The sequence below is a fragment of the Heterodontus francisci genome, chromosome 12, assembly GCF_036365525.1.
Source record: "Heterodontus francisci isolate sHetFra1 chromosome 12, sHetFra1.hap1, whole genome shotgun sequence".
In the NCBI taxonomy this organism is placed as follows: Eukaryota; Metazoa; Chordata; class Chondrichthyes; order Heterodontiformes; family Heterodontidae; genus Heterodontus; species Heterodontus francisci.
In genome coordinates this window covers 51,747,729-51,770,789 of record NC_090382.1, presented here as the reverse complement: position 1 = coordinate 51,770,789, position 23,061 = coordinate 51,747,729, and the positions used below count along the sequence as shown (strand labels likewise).

General features: G+C 44.2%; 1 protein-coding gene across 2 annotated transcripts in view; it reads right to left on the bottom strand.

The window, feature by feature from the left end:
• Positions 1-23,061, bottom strand: part of sh3pxd2b (SH3 and PX domains 2B) — a 336,589-nt gene that overhangs the window by 191,043 nt on the left and 122,485 nt on the right. For both annotated transcript variants that reach the window (XM_068043410.1, XM_068043411.1), the window contains exon 4: positions 104-180. In XM_068043410.1, coding sequence (XP_067899511.1) covers positions 104-180 — 77 coding nt within the window. The remainder of the gene's footprint in view (positions 1-103; positions 181-23,061) is intronic.

Here is a 23,061-nt window from a genome sequence, read left to right as displayed (position 1 = left end):
AGACCGACTACATAAGTAAACATTTGTCTCAGTGTTCTCAAAGATCACAAGCCAGAAATGAGCTCAAGATCTTCAGTTCTCCTCTCCTGAACTTGGGACTTACCCTGCAGTACTCATCGATTGGTTTCAGCCGCTTGACTGCAACATCCCTGATGTGACTTCGTCTGAAGAGGATTTTACCTGCAAAGCAAACAGATAGCATCGTCTCAGCAAATGACATATGCAAATAGCCCTTCTTCACACCCTGTAAGTTAGGAGCAAATAGTACCAATTCTTTGCATTAACTTTGTTAATCTAGAAAGAAGTCAAACATTCCAATCCTTCCAGGTTTACATACCTGGATGCTGATATCTGTGTCAGTTATGCTAAATATATTAAAATCCTTTACTATACCCTCCTGAAAATATTTGCTACAAGTACTTTCATTGCTCTGAATGGAATATTCAGATTGTTTTTAATGGGTATCTGATAAATCTGCCTAAATGAGCAAGATCTCAACAGAACAACAGAAGTACTTGTAGCAAATGGAGTCACTTACTCCTTCCATAAGGGAATCATTTAAGAATGTAGGAGTGGTAGATTAGGCAGTACACATCTAAAACAAAAACACCAATGGGCATCACTGTGGTAAAACACAGTGACATCATGCACATAAAATATTCAATTAATTTTATGCAGTCAAATATTCTTCTGTGTCTTTTGCACATTGTCAATGTGAATCACCAAAAGGGAATATTGCTGAGGATATTTTGGGCCAATTTCTTTTGCCCCTGTAGTCAGGAAGGTTCTTTAAAGGGATAACTCAGCGACATAACTAAGTGTGCCTTGTATCAACACCTGGCGTACCATTCATCCAGACAGTACTAGCGTTTCAAGAGCTACCTTCCTCCATTGCCTCCATCATGACTGACCACACCTGCTGGTCTTTGATGCCAAGGGCAGCTACTCAAACCTCTTCTCTGCCTTTCAGCTCTTGCATCCATCTCTAGATCAATGCTGTGATGAAGTCTGGAGCTGAGTGGTTCTGGTGGAATCTAAACTGAGCATTGGTGAGCAGGTTATTGGTTTGTAGGTGCCACCTGATGGCACTATTGATGACACCTTCCATCAATTTGGGAGGATGCTGATAAGATGTCAATTGGGCAGATTAGATTTATCCTATATTTTCTGGATAGGATATACTTGAGCAGTTCTCCACTGAGTAGTTACCAGTGTTAGAGTTGCAGTAGCTTGGTGATGGGTGTGGCTAGCTCTGGTGCAGAGGTCTGCAGCATTACAACTGTGATATTGTCTGCTTCCACACCATTCCCTATGTCCAATGCATTCAGATACTTAATGTGAATTGAATTGGCTGGACAACTGATATCTATGAAATTAGGGTCTTTGGGAACAAGCTGAGTAAGATCCACTCAGCACATTTGGCTGAAGATGCTTGCAAACACTTCAGCCTTAGCTCTTGCACTCATGCTTGATGTTCATTGGGATTCCTCCTTCCATCAGTTGCCTGACTGCCCACTACCAGTTTTGACTGGATGTGTGGTTGGGCCAGAGAAATTTGGTCTGCTCTACTGGGCATGGGATCATTTATATCTGTTTATAGTTATTGTCTTCTTGTGTGCGCATGCATGTCATCCTGTATTGCAGCTTCACTAGGTTGTCAACTATTCCAAGTTATGCGACCTCCCTGCCATTCCCCCCCCCACCCCCACCCCGAGGGTCCTCCTCTACTTGCAAAATCAGTTGTTTCTGGGTGTCTCCTATCTTCAACAGGTATTGGCAAGGCTCAAACCCCAAAATTACATGGCTGGAAACAATGCAACATACATGCTATATGAAAGCTGACTAATATTGTTTCTTCCCCTTTGCCGGCAATTATGCCTGTCTTAAAAGGAGTAAATGCTGTTTCACTGGCATTGTGCACTTTAGCCAACAGAATCCTTCTCCTGCTGCCGCCAATATAGATTTGAGTGGTGAGCGATTGGAAATTCTACATTAAGCTTCATTTTGCTGTCACTTTTTTCCCTAAATATTCCTGGTGTAACCCTTCAGGGGAAATAATTACCAGAGTTACATGACATGGATTTGATATCTTTTGGCATCTGGTTTGAAAATTGTCAAATTTACTTACTGAATTGCAAAGTTAAAAAGTGGAATGTAGTCAACACGTCCTCATTTACATTTGCATATGCAAAACGGTTATTTTTAAAGGTACAATATATGGCAAGATGTTGCACTGAAGGATAGCAAAATAAATCATAAGGCATGACAAGATGAAATTACATCAGGGTCTATAATTTGTATGAAATTGAGATTAGAGGTCCTTTAAACTGGAGAAAATATGAAAATTAAGTATTTCAATCTGCTGCTTTTGATGGTGGGGCAGGAGGAGTGTCTAGTTGGCTGAAAATTAAACTGGAATGAAACACTGTACTTTTATATCTGGGATCAGAGTTTAAATTTAGCTCAGTGATGCAATAAAAATGTTTTTGCTTGTTGATTGTAACGGCCCTTTTGCAATCTGAATCCAGTTGTTTTGTGGGGTGGGGTCTTCCATAAGAACATTAGAAGCAGGAGCAGGCCATATGGCCTCTCAAGCCTACCCCTCTATGCAATAAGATTGTGGCAGATGTATCGCAACTCCACTTTCCTGCCCTATCCCCAGATCCATTGATTCCATACCTCAAAATTGCCCACATTTTGATGCTAAATTGTCCATTTTATTCAGAAGGACCATAAAGATGGTTGGTATAGGAAATGGGAAAAAAGTTAACACTTGTGCAGTATGTGGTGTTCTTCTGAGGTTAACATTTACAGGAGAATTGACACTGCACAGAAAATGACATTTTAACCACTTCATTCTGGAAAAGCTGAGTGTTACATTCTTTCTTTCCTGCATCATTGTCTTGACCACCTGCAGCTTTCCCGTACAATGGTTTGGGGCACAGACTAACTAGCAAGCAACATGATTTGGCACCTTTAAAAGCTAAGGGGGAACAGTCATCAAGCCAAAGCAAGATGCCACTGAAGAGCAAGAGGAAGTAAGGGACAAATGCCCTTCCAGTCTCTGCCCTACCAAACACATCCTTGCCCACACCATGAGTCATCCTTTCTCCCTCATTCAATAGCCCAGCGAAATCTACCCAGGAAGATTTAGAGCATCACACTTGCATGGTGGCACAGAGGAACATCTCAGAGGACCTGGCACAGATGGCACAGATTACAGTCATGTCCAGTGACATCCACAGTACCAATATCTGAGAAGGATTTAACACCCTGAAGCACTATCTGAAACAAGTGATAGATCATCGCCAGATATTTCCCCGGCAAAGAGACTTCCAAATCAATCAGTACATCCAACGTGGACACTTTGGCCACTGGCCTTCAGGCCTTGAGAGATTATTTGGAGAGAATGGTAACAACTGACTTCTAACACCTTCTGGGTCAACATCTTCCAGGGTCCGCATTCTTCTTCTTTGGCCTCCTTATCTCGAGAGACAATGGATACGCGCCTGGAGGTGGTCAGTGGTTTGTGAAGCAGCGCCTGGAGTGGCTATAAAGGCCAATATTAGAGTGACAGGCTCTTCCACAGGTGCTGCAGAGAAATTTGTTTGTCGGGGCTGTTGCACAGTTGGCTCTCCCCTTGCGCCCTTTCTTTTTTCCTGCCAACTACTAAGTCTCTTCGACTTGCCACATTTTAGCCCCGTCTTTATGGCTGCCCGCCAGCTCTGGCGAACGCTGGCAACTGACTCCCACGACTTGTGATCAATGTCACAGGATTTCATGTTGCGTTTGCAGACATCTTTAAAGCGGAGATATGGACGGCCGGTGGGTCTGATACCAGTGGCGAGCTCGCTGTACAATGTGTCTTTGGGGATCCTGCCATCTTCCATGCGGCTCACATGGCCAAGCCATCTCAAGCGCCGCTGACTCAGTAGTGTGTACAAGCTGGGGATGTTGGCCACCTCGAGGACTTCTGTGTTGGAGATACGGTCCTGCCACCTGATGCCAAGTATTCTCCGGAGGCAGCGAAGATGGAATGAATTGAGACGTCGCTCTTGGCTGCCATACGTTGTCCAGGCCTCGCTGCCATAGAGCAAGGTACTGAGGACACAGGCCTGATACACTCGGACTTTTGTGTTCCGTGTCAGTGCGCCATTTTCCCACACTCTCTTGGCCAGTCTGGACATAGCAGTGGAAGCCTTTCCCATGCGCTTGTTGATTTCTGCATCTAGAGACAGGTTACTGGTGATAGTTGAGCCTAGGCAGGTGAACTCTTGAACCACTTCCAGAGCATGGTAATAATAATGTAATGTAACTGATAAATTCATATCTGCCCTTCTGCTGATCAGTTGGCACTTAGATTCAGGACCCAGTGTAAGTAGCATGGCTGGAGTCCATCCTTATGATGCCATGCTCTCCCCTGATCATGCCTCCTTTGACTTTTCCAGTCAGTTTCTTTGGGGCGCCTACTGATGTTGGTAGCAGGATACAAAACCTGTAGTGGCAACATGGACCACGAAAGAGTTCTCCTGAGCAGTCTTGAGACAAGGACCGCCTCGTCCCCCAGAGCTCCAGATACTATTGTTCAGCCAAGTACTACTGGCAGCCCTGGCCCTCAGGTACCATTATTAGGATAGGTTTAAAAAAAAACAAAGAGAAAGAAAAGGGGATAGACAAATCACTTTTTGTAAATATATACGCGCAATACCCATTTTACATTTATATAGCATCTATAAAGTAGAAAAAGCTCCTAATGTTTTTCACAGAGGCATAATGGACAAAATGGATGACAAACCAAAAATGAAACATTAGGACAAGTGACCAAAACCTTGGCGAAAGGCATGGGCTTTAAGGAGGTCAGGCAGCTGGAGAGGCAGAGGGATTTAGGGAGGAAATTCCTGAGCAGGGGCCAAGATGGCTGGATCCATCATCCCCAATAGTGGAGGCAGAAGTGGTGGTAATAAGATGCATAGGAAAACCACCATGGTATAAATTTTAGTGTTCCAAAGTACATCTGCTCTTAGTTTCTTGTGTTTGAGAGGATGCTTGGAGGTCAGTTTGCAATGTGACAGAGTTCCTTCTATACCTCCCAATTGAACTTTGCTTACTTAGCAGCCCTCTTCTGATAGGTTCTTTACAGAGTGGATGTCGTCCAGAGACTCTGGAGAAAAGCGACCTCATTGTTTCATCAATTCATAGGATGGGTTACACCTTAAACATTAAAGAGTCTGTTCTCTCCACCAATGTTGACTGATCTGCTGAGTGTTTACAGCACATTCTGTTTTACTTTCATGCTGACAATACACTTGAACAAGTAAGAACACTTCAATCAGAACAACAAAGAAACCAATCCCATTTTTTGTCTGTACTCTGCAACTTCGTCCAATAAGGTTTAGCTTCAAACCAACATTAATAAGTGCTCATTTCCACAATTCTCTAAGAAGCAAAAGCAGCACTTGACACCCTACAATTGATCTCAGAATCTCAAGGTAATGAAGGGAAAAAATCATGTAGGTTCTGTCCTCCTTTTGGACTTCCAGAGACTCCTGCTGGAAAGGGCACATGTAGATGGTAGAATGAGAACAGGACTGGGTTCATATCAGTTGTCCTCCACTACTGAATAGCTCACCAGCACTCACTAGGACTAGATTCACAGATTCTAGTGGCTACTTGGTGAGGTACTTGAGGCAGATCAGTCCCTGTGGAACTGTACTCAAGCAAGAGTCAGCAAGCTCAGGAGAGAAGAAAGCAGGAGGAAATTTGCAAAAATAAGTGTGAAGGAAGCCTGCAATACATACCATTAGCAATCATTCCAAAGGCAGAGCAATATATAACCTTAAATTGTTTAATCCTAATTTTTTTTAAAATAGTGCATATTTACAGTTTTAATAAAATAACTCAAGGATGAACAGTGAATGGAAATCGGCCATATGTGTCAGAGATAATATGACTCATTTGCGTTGGCAGCATTTATAAATAAGCCAACTGGTGCCATTTGCTGACATATTTTCCACAAACTATGGTAACTGCATGCCACACTTCAAAACTCAAGTAACGCTGCTGGCCATTTGAAAGAGTATATAAAGGATGCATACCATGTAACATGTTCATCTACAAAAAAACGCTTTTGCTTATACATTAAAACTGTGTGAGACAAAGTTGTGGAATTGAATTGAGATTTTAGTTCAGTGACGTTAGTGGCTGTGTCAGCATAGTTATAATGTAAGGACTGGCAAGGACTCAGGATCCACTTGATGCACTTTGATTAAGATGGTGTTGCCACTGGCTACAGCAGGTTTGCCCTTTACATGTTGCCAAAGTATTTCTGAACCCAAACAGAACTATAATAAAATTATACCAGTGACAGTCATTCAAAAAATAAAGCAAATTAAAATGTCCAGTGGTTCCAAGTGCACCGATTACTGATATCAATTTTAAATTTCAGATGCGATTCATGAAAAACATGCATCAACAAGTCTCTCAAGGCTATGTCTGGCATGCAGCTAAGTAAATCCAGAATTCTGGGAATTGATCTACTAGTAAGCTTTTGTTTAGTGTGGTGCCTCTAGTTTATTTCATGAAACCGACAAGAGCTGGCAGACAGGAACACATTTCTACTTAGTGGAGATTAAAGTTACACTGAGCTACAGTTGTTGCCAGTAAATAAATACTTTTGCCATCATGTATAAGTCAGAACTGTTGAAGCTGACCTACATAAAACAATCTCTTCTTTGTTTCAAGCATTATGAAGACACTGTAACAGAAGTTAATTTGAGGCACATTGCAATATGTGCAGCAAATATTCAGGGACTCTTATATATTATGATAAACATGATGCTTATGACTTTACTGTATTAATTGTGCAGTCTAGGCCGACAGGGATATTATAGATTAACAAATTATTCCGAATGAATTAACAAGTTAATCAGAAGTGAAGAGGAAGAATTATCTCCACAAATCTAGAAAGATGAAAGGGCCCTCTGGGGTGAGTATAAGAACATGCAGAAACGTGTCAAATGGATGGTCGGGGCAAAGACCTTAAGAAAAACGTAACTGCAGCCACAAAATATTACAGTAGAAAATTCTTTCAGTGCTATAACAGTAAGAGGGCAGTTAGAGAAGTGAAAACTCCATAGGATACTCAGGTCAGAAACTAAGGATTAACATAAAATAGCTAATATTGTAAATGTTAACCTCCTGAGTATTCACGAGTGAAGACATGAATTACATGCCCTCCTTAAAGAGTGATAAGCCAAGTAAAATCAACAACTTGAACATAAATCAGATGGAAGTCCTAAAAGACTAAAAGGGTTCAAAACAAAGAAGCCCTAGGGATAGGTGGCATTCCTCCCCAAATGCTAATAGACAATGAATCAAATTTATTAGGTAATGAGAGTCATTATGGACCTATGAACACTAACTTCCTTTTACAAATTCAGGTCTGCATTAGATAACTTTTTGGGTTCAGTGGTGTCTTTTTTAAGAATCATTTTTTTAAAATGAGAGTTGACTCTCACTACCGTTTATCTACTTGGATGAGAGTGGGAGCTGGGGTTATAACAATGAAACATCTTATGAGCTGAACTGCATCTCTGTTGAAGTGGTTTGAAGTTCCTCTGTCAAATAGAAAAGGGCAGTAGCAGAGTAAAGTTGGAGCTGGTAGGTTTACAGCCCTGCTTGCATCATTTCTCCCAGGGACTTCCACTGGATAGAGTTAGAGACAGATACAGCACTGAAACAGGCCCTTTGGCCCACTGAGTCTGTGCTGACCAACAACCACCCATTTATACTAATCCTACATTAATCCCATATTCCCTCCCACATCCCCACCTTCCCTCAATTCTCCTACCACCTACCTACACTAGGGGCAATTTACCTATCAGCCCTGCAAGTCTTTGGCTGTGGGAGGAAACCGGAGCACCCGGTGGAAACCCACGCAGTCACAAGGAGAACTTGCAAATTCCACACAGGCAGTACCCAGAACTGAACACGGGTCACTGGAGCTGTGAGGCTGCAGTGCTAACCACTGCACCACTGTGCTGCCTGGCTGAAGTCATAGAGTCATAGAGCCATTTACAGGCATAGAAGGGGGCCATTCAGCCCATCGAGTTCATGCCAGCTCTCCACAGTGCAATCCAGTCAGTCCTAGTCTTCTGCTCGATCTGCGTCGCCCTGCAGGTTTATTTCCTTCATGTGCCCATCCAATTTCCTTTTGAAATCAATTGTCTCCGCTTCCACCACCCTTAAGGGTAGTGAGTTCCAGGTCATTACCACTCGCTGCTTAAAAAAGTTCTTCCTCACATTCCCCCTGCAACTCTTGGCCAAAACCTTCAATCTGTGTCCCCTAGACCTTGCCCCATCAGTTAATGGGAACAGTTTTTCCTTGTCTAACTTATCTAATCCTGTCATAATCTTGTACACCTCTAGCAAATCTCCCTGCAATCTTCTTTTCTCGAAGGAGAACAATCCTAGCTTTTCCAACCATTAAAACAAACCTTTGCATTAGGACAAAAAAAATGGACACACTACATGACCCCACTTCCGTGAGTCATTTCACTTAACTCAAACAGGATAACCCCTCTGCATCCTGGCTTTCTGTGCCTGCCTTTTAAGGGGGCCTTTTTGTCCTGTGTTGAAAAGTTAAGATTTTTTTAATATAAAGGTGTCCAAAATACTGTTTTATTCCTCATTCTCCACAGTAAGAAAGAAATCAGAAACCTTCTAATGTGCTTCTAAGGAATTCTTGACCTGAGAATGCTCAATACAGACACTGGTGGCTGGATATTCAAGCCAGGGTCAGGAACCTGTCAACTGTATCATTTCCGGGTCCCAACCCCACAGCGCGTCAATGTCAGTGACGCAATTCAATTTTTGAAGGGAAAGGCCCTAACTGGCCTGGAGGCAAACTAGGGCACCGGGCGCGGGGAGGAGGTGGGAACTAGTTCTGGACGGCGTGTTTAAAAGGCAAACAGCATCCATTGCTGGGCTTGCCGTTGCCTGGAGGAATGGAGCAGGCCAGGGAGCAGAGGGCCAGCATGCTCGCTGTCAACACAAGTGTCCAAATACCCACTCCTCAAGTGCTCAAGCCACATTACTCAAGCGATGGCAACTTTGTGCCACGATATGAACACTTCAGTTTGACTATCCTTTTGTATACAAGATTTTTCATCCGCAGCCAGAATCAATAACGGTTCCCATTGTTCTCCCAACAGATGCACACTAACGTATCTCAGATTGTTCGCTCTTCCCAATATTATATTTGAAAATTTGACTCTGTCCCTCTTCATCCCGTTAACAAGCTCATCAACAAGCTTCACAGCAAGTTAATTGGAGACATATGGGTTGCTGGCTTCCCCCCACCCCCTGCCCTCCCTTTAAACATTCCAGTGTGTCATGGAGGCATCGGAAGACTGACACAACATCCCAGTGCGTTACTTTCAGAGCAAGCCTGCACCTGACCTCACACCCACGGGCAATTGAAAATCCAGCCCTGGGTGCATGAAAAGAAGAATGTTTAATAGTCCAGCATTAACATCCTCAGCCTGATGAATGCACAATTATTTTTTTTTTAAATCACGGGAACTACCTTTAGGTGTCTTAGAAACTTAGGAAACAAAACCATTTTTAGAAAAATATTTAAAATCAAGCAACAATTACTTCAATTCCTAGAATAACTATTTCACTAAAACACATTGCTCCCTCTCCAACAACAATCTTGGGCATAATATCCGTTGCTAACTGTTTCTTACTTAACAGGCAAAACAAACTAAATTACTTCTTCACAAGAATCCTGGTGAATCCAAAGACAGCCTTACAGTGAATATTTAGTGTAGTTATGAGATTATACAAACCCAACAATAATAATTTCTAAAATAACTGTGCTGATGGAAGTATCACCCTTAGACTGAAGGGCCTTGACAAAAGTGAAAAAAATCCAAATGAATAGCCATCTGCAGATGCGGATATTTAGACGCATGAATAGATGAGATATGCAATTATCCGTAAAATCTGATTCACATCCTACATCCTTTCGTGTGGCTAAACCTTCCAAATGAGCACGAATCAAAAGAGCTTCACACTGGAGGCAATGATAGATTCTGTGAGACACTTCATAGAAACCAGGCATCCTGTTGCAATGATAAAACTCTAAACAATCTGAGCTTGAGATGCAAATGTGCTGTGTCATAATAAGGCCAAGACCACACAAGGTAACTTTCCATTCAAAAGAAAATCCTAAAGGATTTCCTTTTCCTGTGTCACAAATCACAATTTTGATTTCCTCAGCTTCCCCTGGTGCTTCTCAGTATTACCGTGAACAGCAGCCTTCCTCTAAAAACAAAAAAGTCATCCATTGGTGAGCCCAACACTTAACTGTTCCCACTCAAAAAAACTGAAAAATATTTAGTTGCCATAATTTGCTGCAAATTGTATGTGTTTTGCTACTTTTAAAATATGTATATGGCTTTTACCATAATACATTATTTTTGCATATTTAACAGATTATAAAGCTGAAGATCTTTTAACTTCAAAATATGGTCCATATAACCAACTGTCCGATTTCTGTCTTTTGTTCTTCGGGATAGAATTGATACTGTAGCCCGGAAAAGATTTTAAATCATGACAACATGCTGGGGTTATTGATTTTTATCTGGGAGCTTGGAATAGGTTTATGGCATAACCGAGCACTCAAATATTAATGTAAAACTGTCCTGGTGGTTGTCACAGAATCACAGAATAATACAATGCAGAAGAGGCCCTTCGGCCCATCAAGTCTGCACCGATGCATTAAAACACCTGACCTGTCTACCTAATCCCATTTGTCAGCACTTGGCCCATAGCCTTGAATGTTATGACGTGCCAAGTGCTCATCCAGGTACTTTTTAAAGGATGTGAGGAAACCTGCCTCTACCACCCTCCCAGGCAGGGCATTCCAGACCGTCACCACCCTCTGGGTAAAAAAGTTCTTCCTCAAATCCCCCTTAAACCTCCTGCCCCTCACCTTAAACTTGTGACCCCCTCGTAACTGACCCTTCAACTAAGGGGAACAGCTGCTCCCTATCCACCCTGTCCATGCCCCTCATAATCTTGTACACCTCGATCAGGTCACCCCTCAGTCTTCTCTGCTCCAGTGAAAACAACCCAAGCCTATCCAATCTCTCTTCATAGCTTAAATGTTCCATCCCAGGCAACATCCTGGTGAATTGCCTCTGCACCCCTCCAATGCAATCACATCCTTCCTATAATGTAGCAAACCAGAATTGCACACAGTACTCCAACTGTGGCCTTACCAAAGTTCTGTACAACTCCAACATGACCTCCCTGCTTTTGTAATCTATGCCTCAATTGATAAAGGCAAGTGTCCCATATGCCTTTTTCACCACCCTATTAACTTGCCCTTCTGCTTTCAGAGATCTATGGACAAACACGCCAAGGTCCCTTTGTTCCTCGGAACTTCCCAGTGTCAGGCCATTCATTGAATACTTCCGTGTCACATTATTCCTTCCAAAGTGTATCACCTCACACTTTTCAGCGTTAAATTCCATCTGCCACATTTCTGCCCATTTGACCATCCCGTCTATATCTTCCTGTAACCTAAGACACTCCACCTCACTGTTAACCACTCGGCCAATCTTTGTGTCATCCGCGAACTTACTGATCCTAACCCCCACATAGTCATCTATGTCATTTATATAAATGACAAACAATAGGGGACCCAGCACAGATCCCTGTGGTACGCCACTGGACACTGGCTTCCAGTCACTAAAACAGCCGTCTGTCATCACTCTCTGTCTCCTACAGCTAAGCCAATTTTGAATCCACTTTATCAAGTTACCTTGTATCCCATGTGCATTTGCTTTCTTGATAAGTCTCCCATGTAGGACCTTGTCAAAGGCTTTGCTGAAATCCATGTAAACTACATCAACTGAACTACCCTCATCTACACACCTGGTCACATGCCCAAAAAATTCAATCAAATTTGTTGGGCATGACCTCCCTTTGACAAAGCCGTGCTGACTATTCCTAATCAAATTTTGCCTCTCCAAGTGGTGATTCTCTCCTTCAGAATTTTCTCCAATAGTTTCCCTACCACTGATGTGAGACTCACTGGTCTGTAGTTCCCTGGCTTATCTCTACAACCTTTCTTAAATAGTGGGACCACATTAGCTGTTCTCCAGTCCTCTGGCACCTCCCCCGTGGCCAGAGAAGAATTAAAAATTAGGGTCAGAGCACCTGCAATCTCCACCCTCGCCTCCCACAGCATCCTGGGACACAATCGTCCAGACCTGGAGATTTGTCCACTTTTAAGCCTTCCAAAACCTCCAATACCTTGTCACTCCCTATGACAATTTGCTCAAGAACCTCACAGTCTCTCTCTCTGAGTTCCATATCTACATCCTCTTTCTCTTGGGTGAAGACAAATGTGAAGTATTCATTGAACACCCTACCAATGTCCTCTGGCTCCACCCACAAATTTCCCCCTTGGTCCCTAATGGGTCCTACTCTTTCCCTGGTTATCCTCTTCCCATTGATATACTTATAGAATATCTTGGGATTTTCCCTACTTTTACCAGCCAGAGCTTTCTCGTATCCCCTCTTTGCTCTCCTAATTGTTTTCTTAAGCTCCATCCTACACTTTCTGTACTCCACTAATGCTTCCATTGATTTGCTCTCCTTGTATTTGCTTAAAGCCTCTCTTTTCCTTCTCATCGTACCCTGAATGTTTCTGGTCATCCATGGTTCTCTGGGCTTGTTGCTCCTACCTATTACCCTAGAGGGAACATGTTGGGCCTGTACCCTCCCCATTTCCTTTTTGAATGCCCCCCACTGCTCTTCTGTAGATTTCCCGACAAGTAACTCTTTCCAGTCTACCTTGGCCAGATCCTGCCTTATTTTACTAAAATTCGCTCTCCCCCAATCCAAAACCTTTTTTTGCAATTTGTCTATTTCTTTCTCCATAACAAGATTAAATTGTACCATGTTGTGGTCGCTATCACCAAAATGCTCCCCCACCAACACATCAACCACTTGTCCGGCTTCATCCCCCAGAATTAGGTCCAGCACTGCACCCTCCCTTGTTGGATCCTCTAAAAGGTTCTCCTGTATACATTTTATTTTTATATATATTTTTAAGAACTCCACTCCATCTAAGCCCGTAACACGATGACTATCCCAATTAATGTTGGGAAAGTCAAAATCACCTGGTCCAGGAATCTAAAACACTCCCTCTTGCACCAACTCTTAAGCTACGCATTCATCTGTGCTATTCTCCTATTTCTATACTCGCTAGCATGTGGCACTGGGAGTAATCCAGAGATTACAACCTGAGAAGTCCTGCTTTTTAGTCGACTGCCTAACTCCCTGAATTCTTGATGAAAGACCTCATCCCTCTTTCTACCTATGTCATTGGTACCAGCATGTACCATGACCTCTGCCTTCTCACCCTCCTCTTTCAGGATACCCTGCAGCCGTTCAGTGACATCCCGGACCCCGGCACCAGGGAGGCAACACACCATCCTGGAGTCACGTTGACGGCCACAGTAGCGCCTATCTTTTCCCCTGACTATAGAATCCCCTATTACTATTGCTCTTCCTCTCTTTCCCCCTTCCTGTGCAGACAGGCTGCTTGCAGTGCCAGAAGCTTGGCTCTGTCCGCACTCCCTGGAGGAACCAGCCTCATCAGCCTCCAAAATGGAATACCGATTTGCAAGCAGGATCCCAGGGGACTCCTGAACTACCTGCCTGATTCTCTTGGACTGCCTGGTGGTCATCCATTCCCTTCCTTCCTCAAGTCCCTTCAGCTGCGGTGTGACCACCTCTCTATACGTGCTATCCACAATGCTCTCAGACACGCGGATGCTCCACAGTGTTTCCAGCTGCCGTTCCAGCTCTGAAACCCGAGCTTCCAGGAGCTGCAGCTGGACACACTTCCTGCACACATGCTGGTCCCGGGGATTGGAAATGTTCCCGGATTCCCACATGCAGCAAGAGGAGCAAACCACGACTTCAAGCTCTCCTGCCATGACTAAACCCTTTAAATTGAAAACTTTAGAAGATTATAATTTTTTTAAAAAACAACTAAGTCTTGCTAAAACAATGACTTACAATTCAATCCACTTTGAAAAATACCCACCAGGACTTACTCATCAGTCAGCTGTGCTCTTTGGAGACTCTCAGCTCCCCTCACTCTGAGGACAGGTAGGAAATGAAAGCAGCTCCTCGCTCCCTCCTCACCGAACTTCCTCAGTCACCAAACTTCCACTTTAACACTCTAACGCAACCCAAGTCAGCACTCCAGTTGCTGGGATATTTCTATCCAGATTCTCAATGCTTCAGAGACCAAAGCCATAAAAACATCTGTAGAAACCTCTATCGTGTTTCAGGATTTTTTTGACCATTTTCCACAAAAAGTGAAGTTTACTCATCCTGCCTTGAATCCCTTGTCCCTGCTCCCCTCCAGGAGAGCTTGGAGGTCTGAAGTTGTGCATTCTTTATCTCTTGCTTGGTACTATGCCTCTGGGTACAAATGGCACTTCAATACTCAAAATTCTGTGCAAGCATAAAAAAGGTAAGGCATGCAATTAAGTAATTTGTGAGGAAAATTGGCTGAATAGTACATTCAAAAATCTGCACAGAGGTTTTCTTCTACTTTGGCTGCTTGTGTTAGTTATGCACCATCTTTATACCAATTTTTGCACCAATAGATATGCAAATAAACATACCCAGGAAAATTCCACGTACATCTCCCCAGAGGCCAATTGTGGATGTCATACCTTTTTTAAAAAAGTGGTGCAACGACAGTTTAAATCAGAGAGGAAATTCTGGCCATTTCTGGACAAATGACACAAAATTTCCTGGAAAATCTCAGTGTACCCAAGGAGTAAGATTGGTGATGTGCCAATTTTTTTCCTGAGGAAATTTGCGTGCATCTGATATATGGTCATTCTGAATTATTCAGATTTTAATAATGTTAATAAGGGCTTTTTGACACTACTGATGGATGCTGCCCAAATTTGACAATCTGGCAAAAGTGTGAAAATTAATCTTTATTATAATCTTTAGATAGCAGTGCCATATCAGTTGCATGTAGAAATGAGAGGCTAAACCAGAAATAAGTGACTCTCCAATAGGCTTGATGGCAAATGTCAGGGATCTCAACCGGGCAACTGGGTTTAAAACCAGATTTAACTGAGATTCACACTTCCTTGACTATTCTTATCAGACCACTAAGTGATGCAGCACTGCTGCTGTGAAGCATCAGGCTCTATTTCACCCTCCACACATGCAAGTTTCCTAATTTTACAAAAGGAAGTCCACTAAACAGCAATACAGACACACAGTAAGCTTTTCTTTTTGGAGGTGAAGGCACCATTTTTAATAATAGTTTGTGAAGTATTTTACAAGTTTATAAAGTACTTTCAAGAAAAGGTGTAAGAATATTCCTAGCAACTATAGGCCGGCCAGTTTAACATCAGTGGTGGGTAACGTTTTAGAAACAATAATCACGGAAATAAAATCAACAGGCCCTTGGAGAGAAATAAAAACAAGAAATGCTGGAAATACTCGGCAGATCTGGCAGCATCCGTGGAGAGAGAAGCAGAGTTAACGTTTCAGGTCAGTGACCCTTCTTCAGAACTAGTTCCAGCATTTCTTGTTTTTATTTCAGATTTTCAGCATCCGCAGTATTTTGCTTTTATTTTAGGCCCTTGGAAAGGTTTGAGTTAATTAAGGAGAGCCAGCACAGATTTGTAAATGGCAGATCAAGTTTGACTAATCTAACTGAATTTTTTGATGAGGTAACGGAGAAGGTTGATGAGAGGAATGCAGTGAATGTTGTCTATATGGATTTTAAGAAAGTGTCTGACAAAATATCCATTAAAAGACTGGTTAACAAAAATGAGTCTCATGGAATAGAAGGGTCAGTGTCAGCTTGGATAAAAAAAAAATTGGCATAAGGACTGAAAACAGTGAGTCTTGGTAAATGGCTGTTTTTCAGACTGGAGGATGGTAGACAATGGTGTTCCCCAAGGTTCAGTGCTAGGACCACGGCTTTTTTGATATATATAAATGACTTAAATATTGGAATACAGAGTAGAATTTCAAAATTTGCTGATACCACACTTGGAAGTGTGGCAAACAGTGAGGATAATACCAATCGACTGCAACAGGACATAGATAGACTGGCAGAATGCGCAGACAAGTGGCAGATGGAATTTAACAGAGATAAGTGTGAGGTGATGCATTTTGGCAGAAGGGATAGGGAGAGGCAATTTATATTTAATGGCACATTTCTCAGAGTGTGCAGGAACAGAAGGACCTGGGGGTTCATGGGCATAGATCTTTGAAGGTGGCAGGACATATTGAGAGAATAGCTAGCAAAGCAGATGGGATCTTGAACTTCATAAATAGTGGCATTGATTAAAGGCCTGCTTGGGTCTGGAAAAAAAAACCCGACCCAAACCCAACAGAACCACATCGGACCCGAGCCCAACCCGGCCCGAGTTCTTCCATGTTTTCCTGCACCCGACCCGACCATAGTGCACTCACTGTACTTACACCTTTGGATGGATGGAATGGAAGGAAGCTGCATTGCTGCAGCATGAGCGCGATGACATCATAGAGACGCTCACTCGCTCACTGCGTAGACTCAGAGTTTGTGAAGTACTATATGTGTCCAACGTGGACCCGGCCCAACCCGACCTGAGCCCGAAAGCGGGACCTGGAAAAGAGACCAGGCCCGACCCTGACACATGTCATCGGGTTCCGTCAGTTTTGAGTCGGGTTGCAGGCCTTTAGGATTGAGTACAAAAGCAGGAAGGTTATGAAGTTATACCAACGCACTCCTGCCTGGTCTCCCATATTCTACTCTCCATAAACGTAAGGTCATCAAAAACTCTGCTGCCCGTGTCTTAACATGCAGAAAGCCCCGTTCACCTGTCATCCCTCAGCTCACTGACTTATACTGGCACCCGGTCAAGCAACGTCTTGATTTTAAAATTCTCATTCTTGTTTTCAAATCCCTCCATTGACTCGCCCCTCCCTATCTTTGTAATCTCCTTCAGCCCCACAACCCTCCAAGATATCTGCGCTCCTATAATTCTGGCCTCTTGTGCATCCCTGATTTTAATCACTCCACCATTGCTGGCTGTGCCTTCAGTTGCCTAGGCCCCAAGCTCCGGCATACCCTCCCTACACCTCTATCTGACCTAATATCTCCTTTTGTGGCTCAGTGCCATACTTTGTTTTATAATGCTTCTGTAAAGTGCCTCAGGACATTTTATTGTGTCAAAGGTGCTAAATAAATCTAAGTTGTTGTTGCTGTTGAATTTTTTAAAATTCATTCATGGGATGTGGGCATTGCTGGCCAGGCCAGCATTTATTGCCCATCCCTAATTGCCCTTGAGAAGGTGGTGGTGAGCTGCCTTCTTGAACTGCTGCAGTCCATTTGGGGTAGGTATACCCACAGTGCTGTTAGGAAGGGAGTTCCAGGATTTTGACCCAGCGACAGTGAAGGAATGGCAATATAGTTCCAAGTCAGGATGGTGTGTGACTTGGATGGGAACTTGCAGGTGGTGATGTTCCCATGCATCTGCTGCTCTTGTCCTTCGAAGTGGTAGAGGTCGCGGGTTTGGAAGGTGCTGTCTAAGGAGCCTTGGTGCGTTGTTGCAGTGCATCTTGTAGATGGTACACACTGTTGCCACTGTGCGTCAGTGGTGGAGGGAGTGAATGTTTGTGCAAGGTGTGCCAATCAAGCGGGCTGCTTCGTCCTGGATGGTGTTGAGCTTCTTGAGTGTTGTTGGAGCTGCACCCATCCAGGCAAGTGTAGAGTATTCCATCACACTCCTGATTTGTGTCCTGTAGATGGTGGACAAGATTTGGGGAGTCAGGAGGTGAGTTACTCGCCACAGGATTCCTGGCCTCTAACCTGCTCTTGTAGCCACGGTATTTATATGGCTACTCCAATTCAGTTTCTGGTCAATGGCAGCCCTAGGATGTTGCCGGAATATTGTCAGGGCCCATTGCCTTTGCAGTATCCAGTGCCTTCAGTCGTTTCTTGATATCATGCGGAGTGAATCAAATTGGCTGAATTCTGGCATCTGTAATGTTGGGGACTTCAGGAGGAGGCCGAGATGGATCATCAACTCGACACTTCTGGCTGAAGATTGTTGCAAATACTTCTGCCTTATCTTTTGCACTGATGTGCTGGACTCCCCCATCATTGAGGATGGGATATTTGTGGAGGCACCTCCTCCAGTTAGTTGTTTAATCGTCCACCACCATTCACAGCTGGATATGGCAGGACTGCAGAGCTTAGATCTGATCCGTTGGTTATGGGATCGCTTATCTCTGTCTATTACATGCTGCTTATGTAGTTTGGCATGCAAGCAGTCCTGGGTTGTAGCTTCACCAGCTTGACACCTCATTTTGAGCTGCTCTTCCTGGCATGCCCTCCTGCACTCTCCATTGAACCAGGGTTGATCTCCTGGACTGATGGTAATGGTAGAGTGGGGATATGCCGGGCCATGAGGTTACAGATTGTCATTGAGTACAATTCTGCTGCTGCTGATGGTCCACAGCGCCTCATGGATGCCCAGTTTTGTATTGCTAGATCTGTTCGAAATCTATGCCATTTAGCACGGTGATAGTGCCACACAACATGATGGATGCTATCCTCAATGTGAAGGCGGGACTTTGTCTCCACAAGGACTGTGCGGTAGTCACTCCTACCAATACAGTCATGGACAGAAGCATCTGCGGCAGGCAGATTGGTGAGGACAAGGTCAAGTATGTTTTTCCCTCGTGTTGGTTCCCCCACCACCTGCCACAGACCCAGTCTAGCAGCTATGTCCTTTAGTACTCGGCCAGCTCGGTCAGTAGTGGTGCTACCGAGCCACTCTTGGTGATGGACATTGAAGTCCCCCACCCAGAGTACATTTTGTGTCCTTGCCACCATCAGTGCTTCCTCCAAGTGGTGTTCAACATGGAGGAGTACTGACTCATCAGCTGAGGGAGGGCAGTAGGTGGTAATCAGTAGGAGGTTACCTTGCCCATGTTTGACCTGATGCCATGAGACTTCATGGGGTCTGGAGTCGATGTTGAGGACTCCCAGGGTAACTCCCTCCCTACTGTAGACCACTGTGCCACCACCTCTGCTGGGTCTGTCCTGCCGGTGGGACAGGACATACCGAGGGATGGTGATGGCAGTGTCTGGGACATTGTCTGCAAGGTATGATTCCGTAAGTATGACTCTGTCAGGCTTTTGCTTGACGAGTCTATGGGACAGCTCTCCCAACTTTGGCACAAGCCCCCAGATGTTAGTAAGGAGGACTTTGCAGGGTCGACAGGTCTGGGTTTGCCGTTGTCGTTTCCGGTGCCTAGGTCGATGCCGGGTGGTCCATCCAGTTTCATTCCTTTTTATTGACTTCGTAGCGGTTCAGTACAACTGAGTGGCTTGCTGGGCCATTTCAGAGGGCATGTAAGAGTGGGTTTGGAGTCACATGTAGGCCAGACCAGGTAAGGACAGCAGATTTCCTTCCCTAAAGGACATTAGTGAACCAAATGGGTTTTTACAACAATCGACAATGGTTTCATGGCCATCATTAGACTAGCTTTTAATTCCAGATTTATTAATTAAATTCAAATTCCACCTTCTGCTGTGGTGGGATTCAAACCCATGTCTCCAGATAAATACCCTGGATCTCTGGATTACTAGTCCAGTGATAATACTGGAGGATAGTACCATGACGCCAGGGCCTCCCCTGAATCTTTTTAAAGCTCTGGTTAGGCCACAACTGGAATATTGCATCCAGTTCTGGTCACCACACTTTAGGAAGGAAGTGAGGGTGCTTGTGAGAGTGCAGAGGAGATTTACTAGAATGGTTTCAGGGATGAGGGATTTTAACTACAAGGTCAGGTTGGAGAAGTTGGTGTTGTTCTCCTTGGGGTAAAGGAGATTGAGGGGAGATTTTATAGAGGTGTACAAGATTCTGACAAATTTAGATAGGGTAGACAAAAACAAGTTCTTCCCATTAGCTGATGATACAAGGAATAGGAGACTCAGATTGAAGGTTTTGGGCAAGAAATGCAGGGGGGATGTGAGGATGAACCTTTTTGTGCAGTGAGTGGTAATAACCTGGAATGCGTTGCTGACAAGGGTGATGGAAGTGGAGCTGATGAACAATTTCAAAAGAAAATTGGATGGGCAGTTGAGGGAAATAAACTTGCAGAGCTACAAGGATAAAGAGGGGTAACTGGACTGACTGACGCCCAAGTCTCCAACCGATCTATATCCTGCTGTATCCTCTGACAATCTTCATCACTGTCCGCAACTCCACCAACCTTTCTGTTGTCCGCAAACTTACTAATCAGACCAGCTACATTTTCCTTCAAATCATTGGGCGGCACAGTGGCGCAGTGGTTAGCACCGCAGCCTCACAGCTCCAGTGACCCGGGTTCAATTCTGGGTACTGCCTGTGTGGAGTTTGCAAGTTCTCCCTGTGTCTGCGTGGGTTTTCTCTGGGTACTCCAGTTTCCTCCCACTGCCAAAGACTTGCAGGTGATAGGTAAATTGGCCATTATAAATTGCCCCTAGTATCGGTAGGTGGTAGGGAAATATGGGGACAGGTGGGGATGTGGTAGGAATATGGGATTAGTGTAGGATTAGTATAAATGGGTGGTTGATGGTCGGCACAGACTCGGTGGCCAAAGGGCCTGTTTCAGTGCTGTATCTCTAAAAAAATATATACTACAAACAGCAAAGGTCCCAGCACTGATTCCTGCGGAACACCACTAGTCACATCCCTCCATTCAGAAAAGCACCCTTCCACTGCTACCCTCTGTCTTCTATGACAGAGCCAGTTCTGTATCCATCTTGCCATGTGACTTCACCTTTTGTATCAGTCTGCCATGAGGTACCTTGTCAAAGGCTTTACTAAAGTCCATATAGATAACATCCACTGCCCTTCCTTCATCAATCAGCTTCGTCACTTCCTCAAAAAACTCAATAAATTAGTGAGACACAACCTCCTCTTCACAACACCATGCTGCCTCTCGCTAATAAGTCCATTTGTTTCCAAATGGGAGTAAATCCTGTCCCGAAAAACCTCTCTAATAATTTCCCTACCACTGACGTAAGGCTCACCGGCCCATAATTTCCTGGATTGTCCTTGCTACCCTTCTTAAACAAAGGAACAACATTGGCTATTCTCCAGTCCTCTGGGACCTCACCTGTAGCCAATGAGGATGTAAAGATTTCTGTCAAGGCCCCAGCAATTTCTTCCCTTGCCTCCCTCAGTATTCTGGGTAGATCCCATCAGGCCCTGGGGATTTATCTACCTTAATGCTTTGCAAGACACCCAACACCTCCTCCTTTTTGATAATGAGATGACTGAGACTATCTCCACTCCCTTCCCTAGGCTTATCACCCACCAAGTCCTTCTTCTTGGTGAATACTGATGCAAAGTACTCATTTAGTACCTCGCCCATTTCCTCTGGCTCCACACATAGATTCCCTTCTCTGTCCTTGAGTGAGCCAACCCTTTCCCTGGTTACCCTCTTGCTCTTTATATACGTATAAAAAGCCTTGGGATTTTCCTTAATCCTGTTTGCCAATGACTTCTCATAATGCCTTTTAGCCCTCCTGACTCCTTGCTTAAGTTCCTTCCTACTGTCTTTATATTCCTCAAGGGATTCGTCTGTTCCTCACCTTCAAGCCCTTACGAATGCTTCCTTTTTCTTTTTGACGAGGCTCACAATATCCCGCATTATCCAAGGTTCCCGAAACTTGCCAAACTTATCCTTCTTCCTCACAGGAACATGCTGGTCCTGGATTCTAATCAACTGACGTTTGAAAGACTCCCACATGTCAAATGTTGATTTACCCTCAAACAGCCACCCCCAATCTAAATTCTTCAGTTCCTGCCTAATATTGTTATAATTAGCCTTCCCCCAATTTAGCACCTTCACCCGAGGACTACTCTTATCCTTATCCACAAGTACCTTAAAACTTATGGAATTATGGTCACTGTTCCTGAAATGCTCCCCTACTGAAACTTCGACCACCTGGCTGGGCTCATTCCCCAATACCAGGTCCAGTACGGCCCCATCCCTAGTTGGACTATCTACATATTGTTTCAAGAAGCCGTCCTGGATGCTCCTTACAAATTCTGCCCCATCCAAGCCCCTAGCACTAAGTGAGTCCCAGTCAATATAGGAGAAGCTAAAATCATCCACCACTACAACCTTTACATCTTTCCAAAATCTGCTCCTCTACCTCCCGCTGTCTGTTGGGAGGCCTGTAGTAAACCCCCAACATCGTGACTGCACCCTTCCTATACCTGAGCTCCACCCATATTGCCTCGCTGCATGACCCCTCCGGGGTGTCCTCCCACAGTACAGCTGTGATATTCTCCGTAACCAGTAATGCAACTCCCCCACCCCTTTTACATCCCCCTCTATTCCGCCTGAAGCTTCTAAATCCTGGAACATTTAGCTGACAATCCTGTCCTTCCCTCAACCAAGTCTCTGTAATAGCAACAACATCATAGTTCCAAGTACTAATCCAAGCTCTAAGTTCATCTGCCTTACCTGTTATACTTCTCGCATTGAAACAAATGCACTTCAGACCACCAGTCCCGCTGTGCTCCGCAACATCTCCCTGCCTGCTCTTCCTCTTAATCTTGCTGGCCTTATTTACTAGTTCCCCCTCATTTATTTCACTTGCTGTCCTACTGCTCTGGTTCCCACCCCTCTGCCACACTAGTTTAAACCCTCCCGAGTGACGCTAACAAACCTCGCAGCCAGGATATTTGTGCCCCTCCAGTTTCGATGCAACCCGCCCTTCTTGTACAGGTCCCATCTTTCCCTGAAGAGATCCCAATGGTCCAGATATCTGAAACCCTCCCTTCTACACCAGCTGTTCAGCCACGTGTTTAGCTGCACTATCTTCCTATTTCTAGCCTCACTGGCACGTGGCACATGGAGTAATCCCGAGATTACAACCCTAGAGGTCCTAGCATAGATAAATGAGCTCCTCAGGAAACTCTGCCATAAGTTCCCATCGGT